This window comes from Scyliorhinus torazame, chromosome 15, assembly GCF_047496885.1.
Source record: "Scyliorhinus torazame isolate Kashiwa2021f chromosome 15, sScyTor2.1, whole genome shotgun sequence".
NCBI lineage: Eukaryota > Metazoa > Chordata > Chondrichthyes > Carcharhiniformes > Scyliorhinidae > Scyliorhinus > Scyliorhinus torazame.
Genome location: NC_092721.1, coordinates 162890902 through 162907113, shown reverse-complemented (window position 1 = coordinate 162907113; position 16212 = coordinate 162890902). Strand labels below are relative to the sequence as shown.

The 16212-nt window shown below is 43.6% G+C and overlaps 1 protein-coding gene across 4 annotated transcripts in view; it reads left to right on the top strand.

The window, feature by feature from the left end:
• The window catches only part of dclk1a (doublecortin-like kinase 1a), a 514704-nt gene extending 505484 nt beyond the window's left edge, over positions 1 to 9220 (top strand). For all 4 annotated transcript variants that reach the window (XM_072477022.1, XM_072477021.1, XM_072477023.1 and 1 more), the window contains one exon: positions 8075 to 9220. In XM_072477022.1, the coding sequence (XP_072333123.1) occupies positions 8075 to 8132 (58 nt within the window). In that variant the 3' untranslated portion in view covers positions 8133 to 9220. The remainder of the gene's footprint in view (positions 1 to 8074) is intronic.
• Positions 9221 to 16212: the final 6992 nt, after the last annotated feature.

Here is a 16212-nt window from a genome sequence, read left to right as displayed (position 1 = left end):
GAAAACCTGACACCACAAACATTAATTCAGGAACAGGGCAGCTATAGAGCTGTGCCACCTGTTACAGGATTTGGAGCCATATTCTGTCACGCCAATGGCACTACCACTGTCAAATTTGCTGAAGTTAGTGATATTTCTTCTCTAGCCTGGCTCCTTCAAGGACTTGCTGGCCTTGGAAAGGATCCAGAGGAGGTTCACAAGAATCCCTGGAATGAAGAGCTTGTCGTATGAGGAACGGTTGAGGATTCTGGGTCTGTGCTCGTTGGAGTTTAGAAGGATGAGGGGGAATCTTATTGAAACTTACAGGATATTGCAAGGCCTGGATAGAGTGGACGTGGAGAGGATGTTTCCACTTGTCGGAAAAACTAGAACCAGAAGACACAATCTCAGACTAAAGGGACGATCCTTTGTAACAGAGATGAGGAGCAATTTCCTCAGCCAGAGGGTGATGAATCTGTGGAACTCTTTGCCGCAGAAGGCTCAGGAGGCCAAGTCATTGAGTGTCTTTAAGACAGAGATGGATAGGTTCTTGTTTAATAAGGGTGTCAGAGGTTATGTGGAGAAGGCAGGAGAATGGGGATAAGAAAAATATCAGCCATGATTGAATGGCGGAGCAAACCCGATGGGCCGAGTGGCCTAATTCTGCTCCTATATCTTATGGTCTTAAGACAGAGATGGGGACATTGTTGTAACAGCTAATTTGCTTTCCACAGCTGTATGGGATAAATGATGTATTATTCAACATTCACCTGCATTCCCACTAACAGCAGCATGATAGTGCCCAATTTCACTTCACCACTGGATCTTCCAGGAGGGCATAGATTTAGGCATTCATCTGCCACGGTTCAAACCAAAAGGGGTTTAACACCATCAATTTGCAGTAGATCGGGACCCAGGAACAATGCATCATACGGGATAATGACAGCCTACAGGCCTCAGTCACAATGCTTCCATTTTAAAACAATGATCTGTTACAGACTTACTTGAAGGCAAAACTAAACAGAAAGGATATCTCTTTGAAGACCAAGACTATCAGCCCTAGATAATAGCACCCTTGCATTATCCGGAGACAGGAGCAGAACTTAGATACGATAAAGTCTGTATACCGACCAGGATGATCACTGATCTATATTGGCATCTTCACCTCTCTATGATGAATGCAAATGGGGGTTTAGCCAGGATCTCTAAAATTGTTATCTAATGTATGCGCCACAATTTTGCAGTAATTATGTAGCACAGAGAAGGCCATCAGTGAAGCCAGAAAGGTGCTAGATTCAGACTAGACAATCCCTGGTAAATTGAAGTTTGTGCTCTCTACAGCAGCAAATGATATTGGAATTGGGTTTTAACATTACTATCATCGACTCCAATACAAAGAAATGTTTCTGTACAGGTATGGTGAGCAGTTCAACTTAGATCATCTGAAACTTGAGTCATAGGAACAGGAGTAGGTCATTCAGCTCTTCGAATTTGTTCCACCATTCAGTGAGATCATGGCAGATCTGTACCTTGACGGAAAACAATGAATTCCGCATTCATTGCCTTTACGAAAAAGACTTTCATATTTCGCTTGTTACATTGTAATACAGAGGCTATGACATTTTTCCTGATGTGGAATTTCCAGTGATGCAATTTCTATATCTATCTTGGTGGTGCATATTTATGTTTGTGCAGTCTCTTTTGTCACTCAGTTCTGTGCGGTCTACGACATAACTCTATTTCTGCTGCAGCATTGCACTCAACACATATTAGTCTCAGATGGGTAGATGTAGTATAACAGCAGCTCAAGCCACTATGAAACATAGGTGCACAACATGTTTGATGACACCTTTCTGAAGTTTATGCATATATAGAAAATCTTAACTAACTTTTCAGTAGAAGCTGTGCCACCACGCTCCAAGAACAAAGTCTTAAGATTAGCAGTATGTTGATATGTCAAACTTATTTTCAGCATGTGCCTAATCTATATTCTTAATGACTTTCAGAATGTTGAATGTTCCAGACCAGCAAGGTGACAGTGGCTCAATGGCAGCATTAGTTTATTCTGATCTTCCCAACTATCAGAAAAAAACCTGAGAATCCATAAAATATTCAAATATCGTAACTAGAATGCTCACTGCTTTCCTTGTTAAATTGTTTTCTATTTCCACTTTTGAAGCTGATTATACCTCACAAGCAACAGTCCAGTCAACCTGACTTATGGAAGTAAATGCCTCACTATACAGAGTTATTGAATATTAGTGTGTGTGCGTGTGTGTGTGAGCAGATATCAAGTGGGGGAGTGAAAGGGAATTTGGTAGTTAGCGGGGACAGTATAGTCAGCAGGCCTGATATTGTTCATTTCAGTCACATCAAGAGTTCCAACGGTTGTGTTACATGCCTGATGCCAGGGTGAAGACATCTCCTCGCTGCCAGAAGTGAACTTAGTGTGGAAGGGGTGGATCCAGTTGCCGTGGTCCACATAGGAACTAGCAATATAGAAATTGATGTTCTGCTGAGAGATTTCGAGGCGTTAGGGTCCAAATTAAAATGCAGAACATCAAATGTAATAATCTCTGGATTGTTCCCTGAGGCACATGACAATTGGAATAGGGTCCAGCAGCTTGATTCATAGAGCACTGGCACCAGTATTTGGGAAAGAGGGAGTTATTTCATTGGGATAGGCTCCATATAAACCAGGCTGGGATCAAAGCCCTGGTGAATCGTGTAACAAGTGAGTAGATATTGTTTTAGAAACCTAAAGAGAAAAGTAGGGACAATAGAATAGAGCAGCAATTTGGGGACAAGCCATGTGGCACAGCAACGGAGAGAGTTCAACGGTAATAGTCAATCAGTGAATAAAGTCCATGAAAGTAATAAGTAAACAAAAATGAAAGGCTCTTGTCTAAATGTGCGAAACATTCACAGTAATAACTAGTAGTACAGTTAGAGATAAATGACTTTGTGTAATGGCCATTACAGAGACCGGTGGCCAATGTTGGAAAATAAGTAATCCAGGATACACAACATTTCAAAAAGTCAGGCATAATGCAAAAGGATTTGGAGCAGGCCTGATACTAAAGGATGACATCAGGACAATAGTGAGAAAGGCCCAGAAAATCAGGAAGCAGAACCAATTTCATGGAATTCCAACCGTGTTGAAGGAGGCCATTCAGCCCATCGAGGCTGCACTGACCCTCTGAAAAAGCATCCTACCTAGGTTAACTCCCCACATAACCTGCATATCCTTGGACACTAAGGGACAATTTAAAATGGCCAATCCACCTAAACTATGGGAGAAAACTGGAATACCCGGAGGAAACCCACGCAGACACTGGGAAAAAGTGCAAACTCCACACAGACAGTCACCCGAGGCCAGAAATGAATCTGGATCCCTGATGCTGTGAGGCAGCAGTGCTAGCCACTGTGCCACATTGTCGATGGAGATTTGAGTGGAGATTAGGGATATCAAGAAATAGAAAACACTGACGGCAGTAGTTTATACATTCCCTAATCAGTGGATTGAGCAAGAACTAATTGGAGTTCGTAATAAAGGCAATGTAATAATTCTGAGGGTCTTTAATTTTCATATAGGCTGGACCAATCGAATTGGAAGAGGTAATCTGGAAGATGCCTTTGCAAACATTTTTGTGACGGTTTCCTGGAAGCTAATTTAGATCTAATATTGTGCATTGAGGTAGGGTTAGCAATTAATCTCATAATAAAAGGTCATCTTGGGAAAAATTGATTATAATCCAATTGAATACCCATATTAAGTTTGAAAAAAACATGCTCCAGTCCCAAACAAGAATTCTAAACAAAACCAATTATATAGGTATGAGGGAGAGCTGGCTAAAGCTGATTGAGTAAACACATGGCATTAAATAAACAGTGGGAAAACAGTTAAAGAGGCAATTAAAAATATCCAACAAAAGTACATTCCATTAAAAACAAAAACTCAATAAGAAATACCAATCCATGGCTCATGGAAGTTAAGGATAGTGTTTGAAGTGGGTTATAATGTTGCACAGAATAGCAGTAAGCCTGAGGATTAATGGCCCACCAGAAAGTTGTTAAAAAGGGGGAAAATTAGCCCTGAATATATAAACAGACTGCCAGGTAAGCACTTTTCCAAATGTATAAAAAGGAGAGAAACTAAAATAAATGTTGGTCCCATTGAGGCAGAGAGATGTGACATTACCATAGAGAACAAGGAAATGGCTACTACATGAATAAATATTTTGTGTCTGTTTTCATAGCAGAAGACACAAATTGCATGAATAAAATAGGGATAACCAAGGTGCTAAAAAGAGTGATAACAATGGTTAGCACTGCTGCCTCACAGCATCAGGGACTCAGGTTCGATTCCAACCCTGGGTGACTATGTGGAGTTTGCACCGTCTTCCTGTGTCTGCAAGAGTCTCCTCTGGATGCTCTGGCTTCATCCCACAGTTCAAAGATGTACAGGTCTTTGGATTAGCCCTGCTAAATTTCTCCTTAGTGTCTAAAGATTTGTGGGTTAGGTGGATTAGTCACAATCAATGTGCGGGATTACGGGGATAGGGCAAGGGCGTGATCCTAGGTAGGGTGCTCTTTCGGTGAGTCGGTGCAGTCTCGATGGACCGAATGGCTTCCTTCTGCACTGTAGGGATTCTGTATGGATACAAAAGAGGACAAGGTAATTAATAATAAAGCAAAGAAACATATTGGAGAAACTTAAGGGACTAAAGCTGACAAATCATCAGGCCCTGATGGCCTACATCTTATGCTGTTAAAAGAGGCATCAACAGAGATAGTGGATGCCCTTTATGTAATTTTCCAAAATGTTCTGAATTCTAGACTTTTTCCAGCAGATTGCAAATTAGAAAACGTAACTGCTATTCAATAAAGGAGGGAGAGGGATAACAAGGAACTATAAGCCAGTTAACCTGACATGAGACATTTGGAAAGTGCTGGAAAATGCTAAAGTCTTAATAATGCTCTTATAATATTGTACAATTTGATTAGTCAACATGGTTTTACAAAAGGGAAATCTTTGACAAATTTATTAGAATTTTTTGAAGATGTAAGTAGGGCAGATAAAAGAGAACCAGTAGGCGTTGTATACTTGGATTCCAAAAGGCATTCAATAAGGTGTCACGCTTAAGATTAATCCGCAAGATAAGTGGCTCATGGAGTTGGTTGTAATAATTAGCATGAATAAAAAACTGTTTAACAGACAGGAAGCAAAGAGTTTCAACATCGAATTCAACAACTTCAGATGATCAGCTCTACCCCACCTCGACCCATTTGTTTTCATCCCATTTCATTTTAACGGTCTTTTACCATTTCTTTCTTTCTTAATATATATTAACCCCCCCCCCAGTCTTATCCACCTTTCCTTAACCTTTCTCTTCTTTTGCTGTTTGGCCTTTCACATCTTTTGTTCTCTCTGGGGACTGCCATTAGCATACTTTCCCCTTGGTTTCTGCGGGTAAGCACCCAGTTTCCGTGGGTTTCTGTGGCAATGACTCATCTTTCATTCTTAGTATAAATATTTCCCACTTTCTCTATCTGTTAGCCTTGACAAAGAGTCATCAGGCTCGAAACATTAGCTCTTTTCTCTCCCTACAGATGTAAGTTTCAGACACTGTCTAGTGGAACATTGTAAGGATCAGTGCTGGGGCCACGGCTATTTACAATCTATATTAACTGAGACAAAATGCTGAGAATAATGTATCTATGTTTGCTGATGATACAAAGCTAGGTAGGGATATAAACTGAGGATGATACAAAAAGAGATAAAGACAGGTTAAGTGATTAGACAACAAGGCGGCAGATGGAGTTAATGTGGGCAAGTGTGAAGTTATTCTTTGGTAGTAAGAGTAGAAATAGGATAGAAAGCAGAATATTTTTTGAAAGATGTGGGGAGAAATTCTCCCCCAATGGCGCGATGTCTGCCGACTGGCGCCAAAGACGGCGCCAATCAGACGGGCATCGCGCCGGCCCAAAGGTGCGGAATGCTCCGCCAGCTGGCGGAAATGGCGTTTGTTGCCCCGCCAGCTGGCGCGGAAATGCGGCGTATGCGGGGGAGCGTCAGCGGCCGCTGTCAGTTTCCCGGCGCATGCGCGGGAGCGTCAGCGGCCGCTGTCAGTTTCCCGCGCATGCGCAGTGGGGAGAGTCTCTTCCGCCTCCGACATGGTGGAGGCCGTGGCGGAGGCGGAAGGGAAAGAGTGCCCCCACGGCACAGGCCCGCCCACGGATCGGTGGGCCCCGATCGCGGGCCAGGCCACCGTGGGGGCACCCCCCGAGGTCAGATCGCCCCGCGCCCCCCCCCAGGACCCCGGAGCCTGCCCACGCCGTCTGGTCCCGCCGGTAAATACCAGGTTTGATTTACGCCGGCGGGACTGGCAATTTCTGGGCGGGACTTCGGCCCATCCGGGCCGGAGAATCCAGCGGGGGGTCCCGCTAACCGGCGCGGCCCGATTCCCGCCCCCGCCCAATGTCCGGTACCGGAGTCTTCGGCGGGGCGGGATTCACGGCGGCCAACGGCCATTCTCCGACCCCCCGAATGACGCCCGTGAAACTTGTAAATGCTGATGTTCAGAGAAGCTTGGGCGTACAGCAAGAAATTAGGAAGGCAAATGGCATGTTGGCCATTGCAATGGGACTGCAGTACAGGAATGAGGAAGTCTTTCTCCAATCGTACATGGCTTTGGTGAGACCACACATGAGGTGCAGTGCACAATTTTGGTGTCCAAGTTTAAGGAAGAGGATATGCTAGTTCAACAAAGGTGCAACAGATTGGTTCCTGGGATGAAAGGGTTGTCCAATAATCAGAAGCTGACTAAATTGGGCCTATCTGCTCTGCACTTTAGGAGAATGCGAAGTGGCCTCATTGAAACATAAAGGGCAAAATTGTCCGCTCCCGGGACTAAGTGCCTGTGCCGTCATGAACGCCGCCGCGTTTCACGACGGCGCGAACAGGGCCTGGGCACGACCTATTCTGGCCCCCACAGGGCCAGCACGGCGCTGGAGCGGTTCACGCCGCTCCAGCATGCGCAGGTGGGGCAGCTCATTCCTGCGCATGTGCAGTTGGGCAGCACCATCCTGCGCATGCGTGGGGAACTTCTTTTTGCGCCGGCCCCTCACCAACATGGCGCCGGGGTTCTCGGGCCAGCCGCGGAAGGAGGTAGGCCCGGGGGGGGGGGGGGGGGGGGGAGAGAGGATCGCGGGCCAGAACCCATCGGAGGCCCCCCCCCCGGTGAAGGACCTTGTCTATATTGTTCATATAATCAGGGCCATTGGCTTATAGTGACCAAATAAGTAAACTCTATTTTTATTACATGGAATTCTAGGATTTTACTGTTGTTTTAGGGATCACAGTATGGAAAATCTGCAAGTCAATGTTTGTGACTATAATTTGAAAAGAAAGTCTAGAACTACTTTGAACCTGAAATGCAAATGAAGACCATTTGACCAGAGTGCTGAAGGGTAATACACACCATAACCTTAGGAAGCAGTGTACATTTATAAGAAAGAGAGCTGGGTGTGATGAGGGCTGCAAAGATGAACTGAGAAAATGAATCCCTTTCTCCCTTCGAAGAGGGCAAATTAAAGATTTTAAGCCATCCCCAGCCTTGCTCTAACAGAGGTCCTAGTATTCCCGCATTTTAGGCATCCATTCCAAAACTTGGAAAAGACCTTGAGTTTTTAAAAATCTTGATCTTAAAATCTTACACTATATGGAGGGCTGTCAATAAAAAAAATCTTATCATGTGGTTGGATTTACTTTTGTAAGAATTTCCCATTTCAGCGTGAGTGTAACAAAATGATTTTTCTGTGTAGTAGAAAGCTAAATTGAACAAATATGTCCTGCAGGCATGAATTTACAATAAATGATGTATTGTGCAATGTGACCGATGCCAATACTGGAATGCTGCTAAAATCACAAGTTAAAAGAGCAGAGCAAAAAATGATGAAATAGCCACGAATGAAGCATACCAATGAAATGTATATTAAGTATTGATTGTAATATTGTTTAATGTTAGGTTATGTTCCTATCTTTGTCCCAAACTTGATTTTTTTCTCATTTACTATTTTATGACCCTGACAGACCACCGCTCTTGATAAGGAGAGGCAGGTTTTCCGAAGAAGATGCAACCAGGATGTAAGGAGAGGCTACGTGGTACAAACTAATGCACCAGAACACAACTCTGAATCTGAAGATTACTCACCAAGCTCTTCTGAGACTGTTCGCTCACCAAATTCTCCCTTTTAATGAAACCTGTTCACGTTACCAAGCTCTGATTGCTTAGTGCAATTTTATAAATCATTTCTTAAGAAATAATGAATGTTTAGTTAGTCAAGCTAGGACAATGTTGCACTGATATATGAACAGTATTGATTCTAGCATGGTTTAATGGAAAAGCACAAGGCATGTGACGGTGTAGGTGAATCCAGCTGCTTTGCAATTCAGCCATTGTCTGTATTCTTACCCATTTAGGCACTGTGTTTTCCTTGCATCATGAGACACACTGACGTTCTCTGTCTCTGACCACCTCTCTATTTTAAAAAAAAATCCGTTTGTTATGGTGCAAAAATGCTACTGTCATTTACAGGATTCTGAATCTCTGCGACAGAGAAATATTTGCCAGTTTTTGATTCCTGAATTCTACAATGTAATCAGCGAGCATTGCGTTTCCTTCAACGACTTTTATCTTTCACTTGGTTTTAAAATTAAGTTGTAGCAGCTAATCAATATTATTGTAAATCATTGATAAACAACTCAATTATTCCAAAATCTAGTATGGCGAAACTCTGCTTGAACAGTACTTTACACAGAGCATAGAATGGTGAGATAGGTGACTAGGATCGTATCTGTGTGTACCATCAACAATCACTGAACAGCAGTATTGTATGATATGACAAAACTGAAGTAACGCTCCACAGTTTGATATTTAGTTCATTAGAGAAGTACCTAAAATTTATGTTAGAATACTTGTATCAACTGTGTAAAACATTCTTGAAGATGAAATAACTTTCACATGGATAAACTTTTACAATTTTAAAATAATTTATTCTGTGTATCAGACAACACCTGAGGTCACAAAGATCTTATCTACAGACTATTTTGTAGCAAGAGGTGGAAGTTAACTCATGTGAAATGTCATTGCTTTACAGTAGTCATCATGTGACTAAGTGTGGTGCATACTACAATTAATAAACAAGCCAAATCTGTGAATAAATGATTTATTGATAACCAGGACAATGTATGGTGGTTAATTTGTTGTTTCTTATCCATCAGGCAAAGGATATTGTGCAGTAAAATACATATTTTTTTGTGACTTTGATAGTCGGGCTTGAGGATACTTACTTACAAATTTGTGACTTATTTCCTTTGATCGTTCTGATGAGTATTAGAATGTGTTAGACTGAGAATTGTTGTTGGCGCTTCTTACAGCCATTGTTTGTCAGCCATTAAGATCACAAAAAATAGAAACAGGGAAGTAGGTCATTCGGCCTGTATAGCCTGCTCCACCACTCAGTACGATCATAGTTGATCTTATTGTGTCTTAAATCCACTTTGCTGCCTGTGCCCCATAATCCTTGATTACCTTGTCAATCAAAATCTGCTTGTGCTGTTAAACTGGGAGCAAAATTACTGGTAACCAATCCAGAGATAGCAACCTAGGACTAAACACTAATGGAGATCCGACATGAGCAGTGACAGAGATCCAAATTGAAGATGTATGTTTAGTTATAATTTCCAAAGCTGATATATGGCAAATGAGTTAATAGATTTTCAAAAATTAAAATACAAAGGGGTAGAAATCAGTCATTTGCTTAATTCAGGTTTGCTGGCTTTTTTTTTTTTGCTTACTCTTTCTTTCTTTATACACGAACAAGGGTACTGATGAATATCTCCCCGTGAAATGATTGCTGGTATGCAGGCTGCTCTTTACCGAGCAAAGCATAGTGTAAACTTACAGGTGAAGTCCCCTTCTTATGATGGAGCAATTGTTTGTCCCTGCATGATTTCCAGCACAGTAAGAAGCCTTACAACACCAGGTTAAAGTCCAACAGGTTTGTTTCGAGGGGGGTCAAGCTTGTGATTCGAAACAAACCCTGTTGGACTTTAACCTGGTGCTGTAAGACTTCTTACTGTGCCCACCCCAGTCCAACGCCGGCACCTCCACATCATGATTTCCAGCAGGCAGTGATTTTTACCAGATTGCCATGGAATCATCCTGTGGTCCCATTTTTCAGAAATGTATTTTGAATCTCGCAAAGGGCGGGTTCGCTCATTTGTTTTGAGCATGGCGCTTGACGACACCGGCACAGATTCAGTGCTATAACCATTCCATGATTCTATGATTCAGTTCCTGAGCCTCCATGTCAACAGTTATTCTTAGAAACATAGGGTACAAGAATTATAATGATCTTACTATGATCTTACTGAGCATATACTCCACTCAACCCAAAGCAACATGATAGCTTAACCTTCTTTTCCCTGAATCATGTATGTTTACTGCAACACCAGCCAAATGTGCCATGTGTAAGACAGTTTTGAACCTAAGCAGAGAAATTAGCCCTGTTTGAACTTTCGCATAGACATAAATGTTGGTATTGTGGATACTCTACCAATGAACAAATTCTCCTTTCCTTGATTTCAATGGAAAAGAGAAATGAGTGATTTCTACAATGACCTGCTCATAATTTCCAATTTCAGATGCTCAACAATGGGGAAAATGTAATTTAAAGGTACAGTTAAGATTTACCAGGATGCTATGTGACAATGTTCGAAAAACTTTCAACTAGAACATAAGGGGCAATTGAATGAGCAGTGTTCAGATTTATGAAAATTTTAAGTTAAGTGGTGAGTCAGTAACTAGTTACTGTGAGTCAGTAACTAGAGGACATATAAATTTTAAATTGTTACAAATAGAATGAGGGACAACATGAGGTGCAGGATTCTCCCTCCCGGGGCGCCTGGAATGCTTTACCCGATGGGAAGCAGAATTGAACATTGGGGCAAAATCGGGATCGGCAGCAGGCGCCGACCCAAACACGATGCTCCCATCCCCGCTGGCGGCGTGAACAGGTTCCACGCTACTTGCCAGGGGGAGCATGGAAATAAATGCAAATGGGTCGCAATGACTATTTAGCGGGCCTGGCACCCTATGTTCTGGCCTCCCGTGATTCTCTAGCCTCCGCAGCCGAGAATCGCATGGGCACGGTTCACTTGTGATCACTACAATCGTAGTCCTGGTGTGGTGGACCTTGCAGTGGGCCACATGGGGAAAACCCCCGGGACCTCTGTAATAGGGGGACCACCACAGGGACCCCTTGCCTAAAGGAACACCCTCCACAGACCACCCCCCCCCCCCCACACACACACACAGACCACCCCCCACCACACAGAACCCCCCTCCTCCAGAAAAGGAACCCCTGTCTGGAAGCTAGCGAGCAGTTTAGTCGGGTGTAGTGCGAAGCATGATAGCTGTAATACTTATCTTTCAGCTCCACGTGTTTATTCCTCGAAGGAATGTGCCTGTGACCTGTGTCTGCTATCTGCAAACTATTCATTGCTTTAGCATAGCGGTCTGTGATTGACAGCTCATAAAAAACAGCTGCAGTTTTGATCCATTTATATCCTTTCGCGCTTCAGTGGAGGAAGTTGTGAAACCCCAATGTTTGTAAACATCAAAGAGATGAAAGTGCACTAAGTGCATTCCAATCACTCAAGCCTATGATTTCACCATACTTACCTCTCTTTGATGTGGTTAATGTTTGCAAACAATGGGGTTTCACCACTTAGGCCACTTAAACAAAAGGATATGAATGGATCAAAGCTGCAGATGGTTTTTATGAGCTGTCAATCACAGACCACTAAATCTAAGCTTTGAATAACCTGTAGATAGTGGATCTGTGGGCACCGACGCAGGCACAGCTGCGCTCCTTTGAGGAATGGACACATGGACCTACAAGGTAAGTATTACAGTTATAATGCTTCCTCTGTCCCATATGGACTGCTCCTGCTTCCAGACAGGGCTCCCATTTCTGTGGGCATCTGTGGTGTGCGGGGTGTCTGTGTGGGAGGAGGGGGGGAGGGGGGGGGGTCTGTGTTTGAGCGAGGGAATCTTTGGAGGGCGTTCTATTAGGTAGGAGGTCACTGTGGGGATGTCCTCCTATTACAGGGGTCCCTGTGGGGCACCCCCCATTACATGGGTTCCTGTGGGCAGTCCCCCTTTTACAGGGATCCTTAGGGGTCCCCATTACAGGGATCCCGGGGTGGGACCAGGTCAACAGCATATGTGGGGGTGGGGGGGGCACACATGCAACCCGGGGGTGAGGGGGCTGCCATGCAGTGGAGTTTGTGCCCGATTTATGGTGTGGGGGGTACCGGATACGGGACCTTGCTATTGGACTGCCCACTCAAGATGACAGCCCGATAGTGGAATTCCCTGGGCATCCATCGTATTCCACGCCATGTATAAATTTGCATGACCTGGAACACTGAATTGCTTCCCGTCGTATGACTGCATGGGGATCGTAAAACTGGTGCAATTAAGCTCCAGCGGGAGAACATAGGGCTGGATTCTCCGATTTTGAGGCTATGTCCACACGCCGGCGTGGGAACGGTGGCGTTTTACGACAGAAAGAATAGCGTAAAACGGCCACCGATCCTCCGTTTGGCTGGGGGCTAGCAGCAAGGTGGCGTAGAGCACCCGGCTCTAGCTACCAATACGGCCCCGAGAATTGCCGGGTCTGTGGCCGCGTATGTACATGGCGGCGGCCTGCAGCGGCCGTGCCGTTCAACATGGCACCGATCACTCGTGGACCCGACCTGCAAAATAGTGCCCACCCTTTGGTCATCTCATACGCCCCAGACCACCCCTCAACAGTGCCCCCAGCCCCTGGCAAAGACCCCCGGCCCTCCCCCAACTGTGGCGGCGATGGACTGAGTCTTCAGCCGCCACGCTGAGTTCCCGACAGATGAGAGACCTACGTCGTCAGGATTCAGCCAATCGGGGGCGGAGCATCGGGGGCGGGCCTCAGGCAACGTCCTGAGGCCATCGATGCATTGCACGGTGTACTCTTCTAGTACACCACTTTGGAGGGGGCGGAGCATCGTGAAAGCGACACCGCCCATGATTTGGTCAGGAACTTTGAATCTCCGGCCAATCGCCGAACACGATTTTGGCGATGGATGCCGAGAATCCAGTCCTATAGTCTCCCAAACAGTGAATGCACCCCCAGATCTTTTACATATAGTGTGCCAAGAAAATAACATGACCTACCAGAAATAATGGCGAAGCAAGAGCCATAGTAAAGTAGCTAAATATTCAAATATGAAACAATATAAATGCCAAGAGCCAAGGTCAGCGAAATGGGACTAAATAGCTCTTCCAGAGAGCTGACATGAACATGATGTGATTATGTGTTGGTCTTTTTGTATGATTCCATCAAAATAAACTATTCTGTTAAACTGTAGAGAACAAACAGAACGTTGAACATGTGAGGAACTGTATGTGTAAATATCAAAAACAAATGTGTTAAAATTAATGTATTTTGATTTTGATAAAGCATTCAGAAAAATAAAAGCAAAAGTATAGCACTAAATCTCAAACTTGTTTGCTACAAGCCGTCCATTTGAGAGATAATGAACTCAGCAGAGACCGAGCTTGAAAGCACTAGCGCTCGCCCAGACAAGCTGCTGTGAAGAAAATAGCCTTTTACTAGATTCTAGTATGATTTTTTGCAGATGTTGGCGACTGTAATTCCCTTTGCACATATAAAAAGATTAAATAGATTTACCAACTATTGATAAATAGCTACCTATTATTTCTCAGGAAACAATTCATTTCTGTAGGTATTTAAAAAAAGTCTTTGAAAACATAGGAAATGGGAATCTAGAATTTAGTCACTGATACCTCCAACAGAGAACATACTATTAGCCCTATCATGGTTTCAATCTCTTATTTATTTAATCTCCCAAGGAAGAAGGCCAGCCATAGGTAAAACCTTAAAGCATATAAATTTCAGTGAGATTTCTCCCTGACCATCCAAAGGTAATAAAGTAAAACTCTGTACATCAGTCTCAAATTACGATTTACATCACTGAAACCTGACCATTCACATTCCACAGATGACATTTCTGTGGTCCCATAATGGTATTTGGTCAAGCATTTCTATGATTATCCTTCCAACATTCCTACTTATTCTTAAGTACATTTTCATTGTAGCGTTCGAATCCCGGCCCTGGGTCACTGTCCGTGTGGAGTTTGCACATTCTCCCCGTGTCTGAGTGGGTTTCACCCCACAGCCCAAAGATGTACAGATTAGGTGGATTGGCCACGCTAAATTGCCCCTTAATTGGGGGAAAAAAAATGATTGAAAAAAAAAGTACATTTTCATTGTACCTTTTGAAGGTATTAATTAATGGTGAAATTAGCCTTTTTCATTTAAGTTCATTCCAGACATCTTATATTCCATATGTTTTCCATTTTTGTTTTGAGAAAAAGAGGTTTGATGACATAACTGCACAAAGATAATTGGTGAAACTGCCAAATTAACAGGATGGGGGTGGGAGGGGGGACGGGGTGGGGTGTAGAGAGAGAGAGTTGAATTAATAGCTTTGGAGCATTGTTCTACATTTCTGTGGCAGGACCCCTGCAAACATTAATCGTTTTGGGACTTACGTCTTGACTTCTCAATACAGAGGAAACCGTATCATTGAAAAAATGGTTTTCCATTACTATCATTAATCATTAACATAAATATTGCGTTAGTGAAGTTGGCAACCACAGCAAAAATATAACTTATTGATTATCAAAACACTCGGCAAATGTCAAGTTGTATGCTCCACCTCAGGCAGGAAGAAACTTTTTGCCCTCACAGAGCCCTGGGATTCATAACGCTGAATTACATCAATTCTTCTGGCGAGGAACAATTAAGTAATGGTGGTTAGTTATGAACAATTGCAACTCTATTTATTCTGGCCTCTCAAACTATTCAGGAAGGCAGGAGATGTGAGATACCTTTCCCCTTCTCTCACCTCTTGGCTTACGGCAACAAGATGTATTTTTGAGTGTTTTATAACCCCTTGGGTTCTGTGACTTTACAGAACAGACACAAAACAGGCTTTCTTGTAACTGATGAAAGGATAAATGTTTATGTATCACAACAGCTAAAATCTAATCAAAACAAACACTTCTCAAATTAGAGATACGAGCACACACAAGAAATGATGATTTCCAAAGATGTAACATGCACTTAAATTACTTAAGTAAAAGAAAACAGGTCACTTCTTTAAATGGTCCTTAAAATGGCGGTTGAAAGACTGCAGGCCTGAAAGATTCTCTCTTGGTTTGCTGAAGACCATGCAATTTGGAGCTTTTTGGCTTTTTCAGATGAAAATTTAGCCATGCTCCTCTAGGAACAAACGGACCGGTTGACCGCGTGGAGACGAGACTGGCAGCCCAGGGACAGGTGATCCAGATGTTGGAGGAGCTGGCGGGGGAGCATGAGGAACAGTCTACCTCGATAGCAGCGGAGATAAACTGATGCAAGACCAGCAGAAGCGACTGCAGGAGAAAGTGGAGGACCTGGAGAACTGTTCTCGTAGGCAGAACATCCAGATCATGGACCTGAAGGGAGCGAAGGAACGGATGCTGGTGCGTACGTTGGGAAGGTTCTGGAGAAGCTGCTTGGGGAAGATCATAAGACATAGGAGCAGAATTAGGCCACTTGGCCCATCGAGTCTGCTCCGTCATTCAATCATGTCTGATATTTTCTCAATCCCCATTCTCCTGGCCTCTTCCCATAACCCCTGATCCCCTTATTAATCAAAAACCTATCTATCTCTGTCTTAAAGACACTCAGTGAATTGGCCTCCACAGCCTTATAAGGTAAAGAGTTCCACAGATTCACCACCCTCTGACTGAAGAAATTCCTCCTCCTCTCAGTTTTAAAGGATTGTCCCTTTAGTCTGCGATGGTGTCCTCTGGTTCTAGTTTTTCCTACAAGTGGAAACATCTTCTCCACGTCCACTCGATCCAGGCCTCGCAGTATCCTGTAAGTTTCAATAAAATCCCGCCTCATCCTTCTAAACTCCAACGAGTACAGACCCAGAGTCCTCGACCGTTCTTCGTAGGACAAGTTCTTCATTCCAGGGATCATTATTGTGAACCTCCTCTGGACCCTTTCCAAGGCCAGCACAACCTTCCTTCGATACGGAGCCCAAAACTG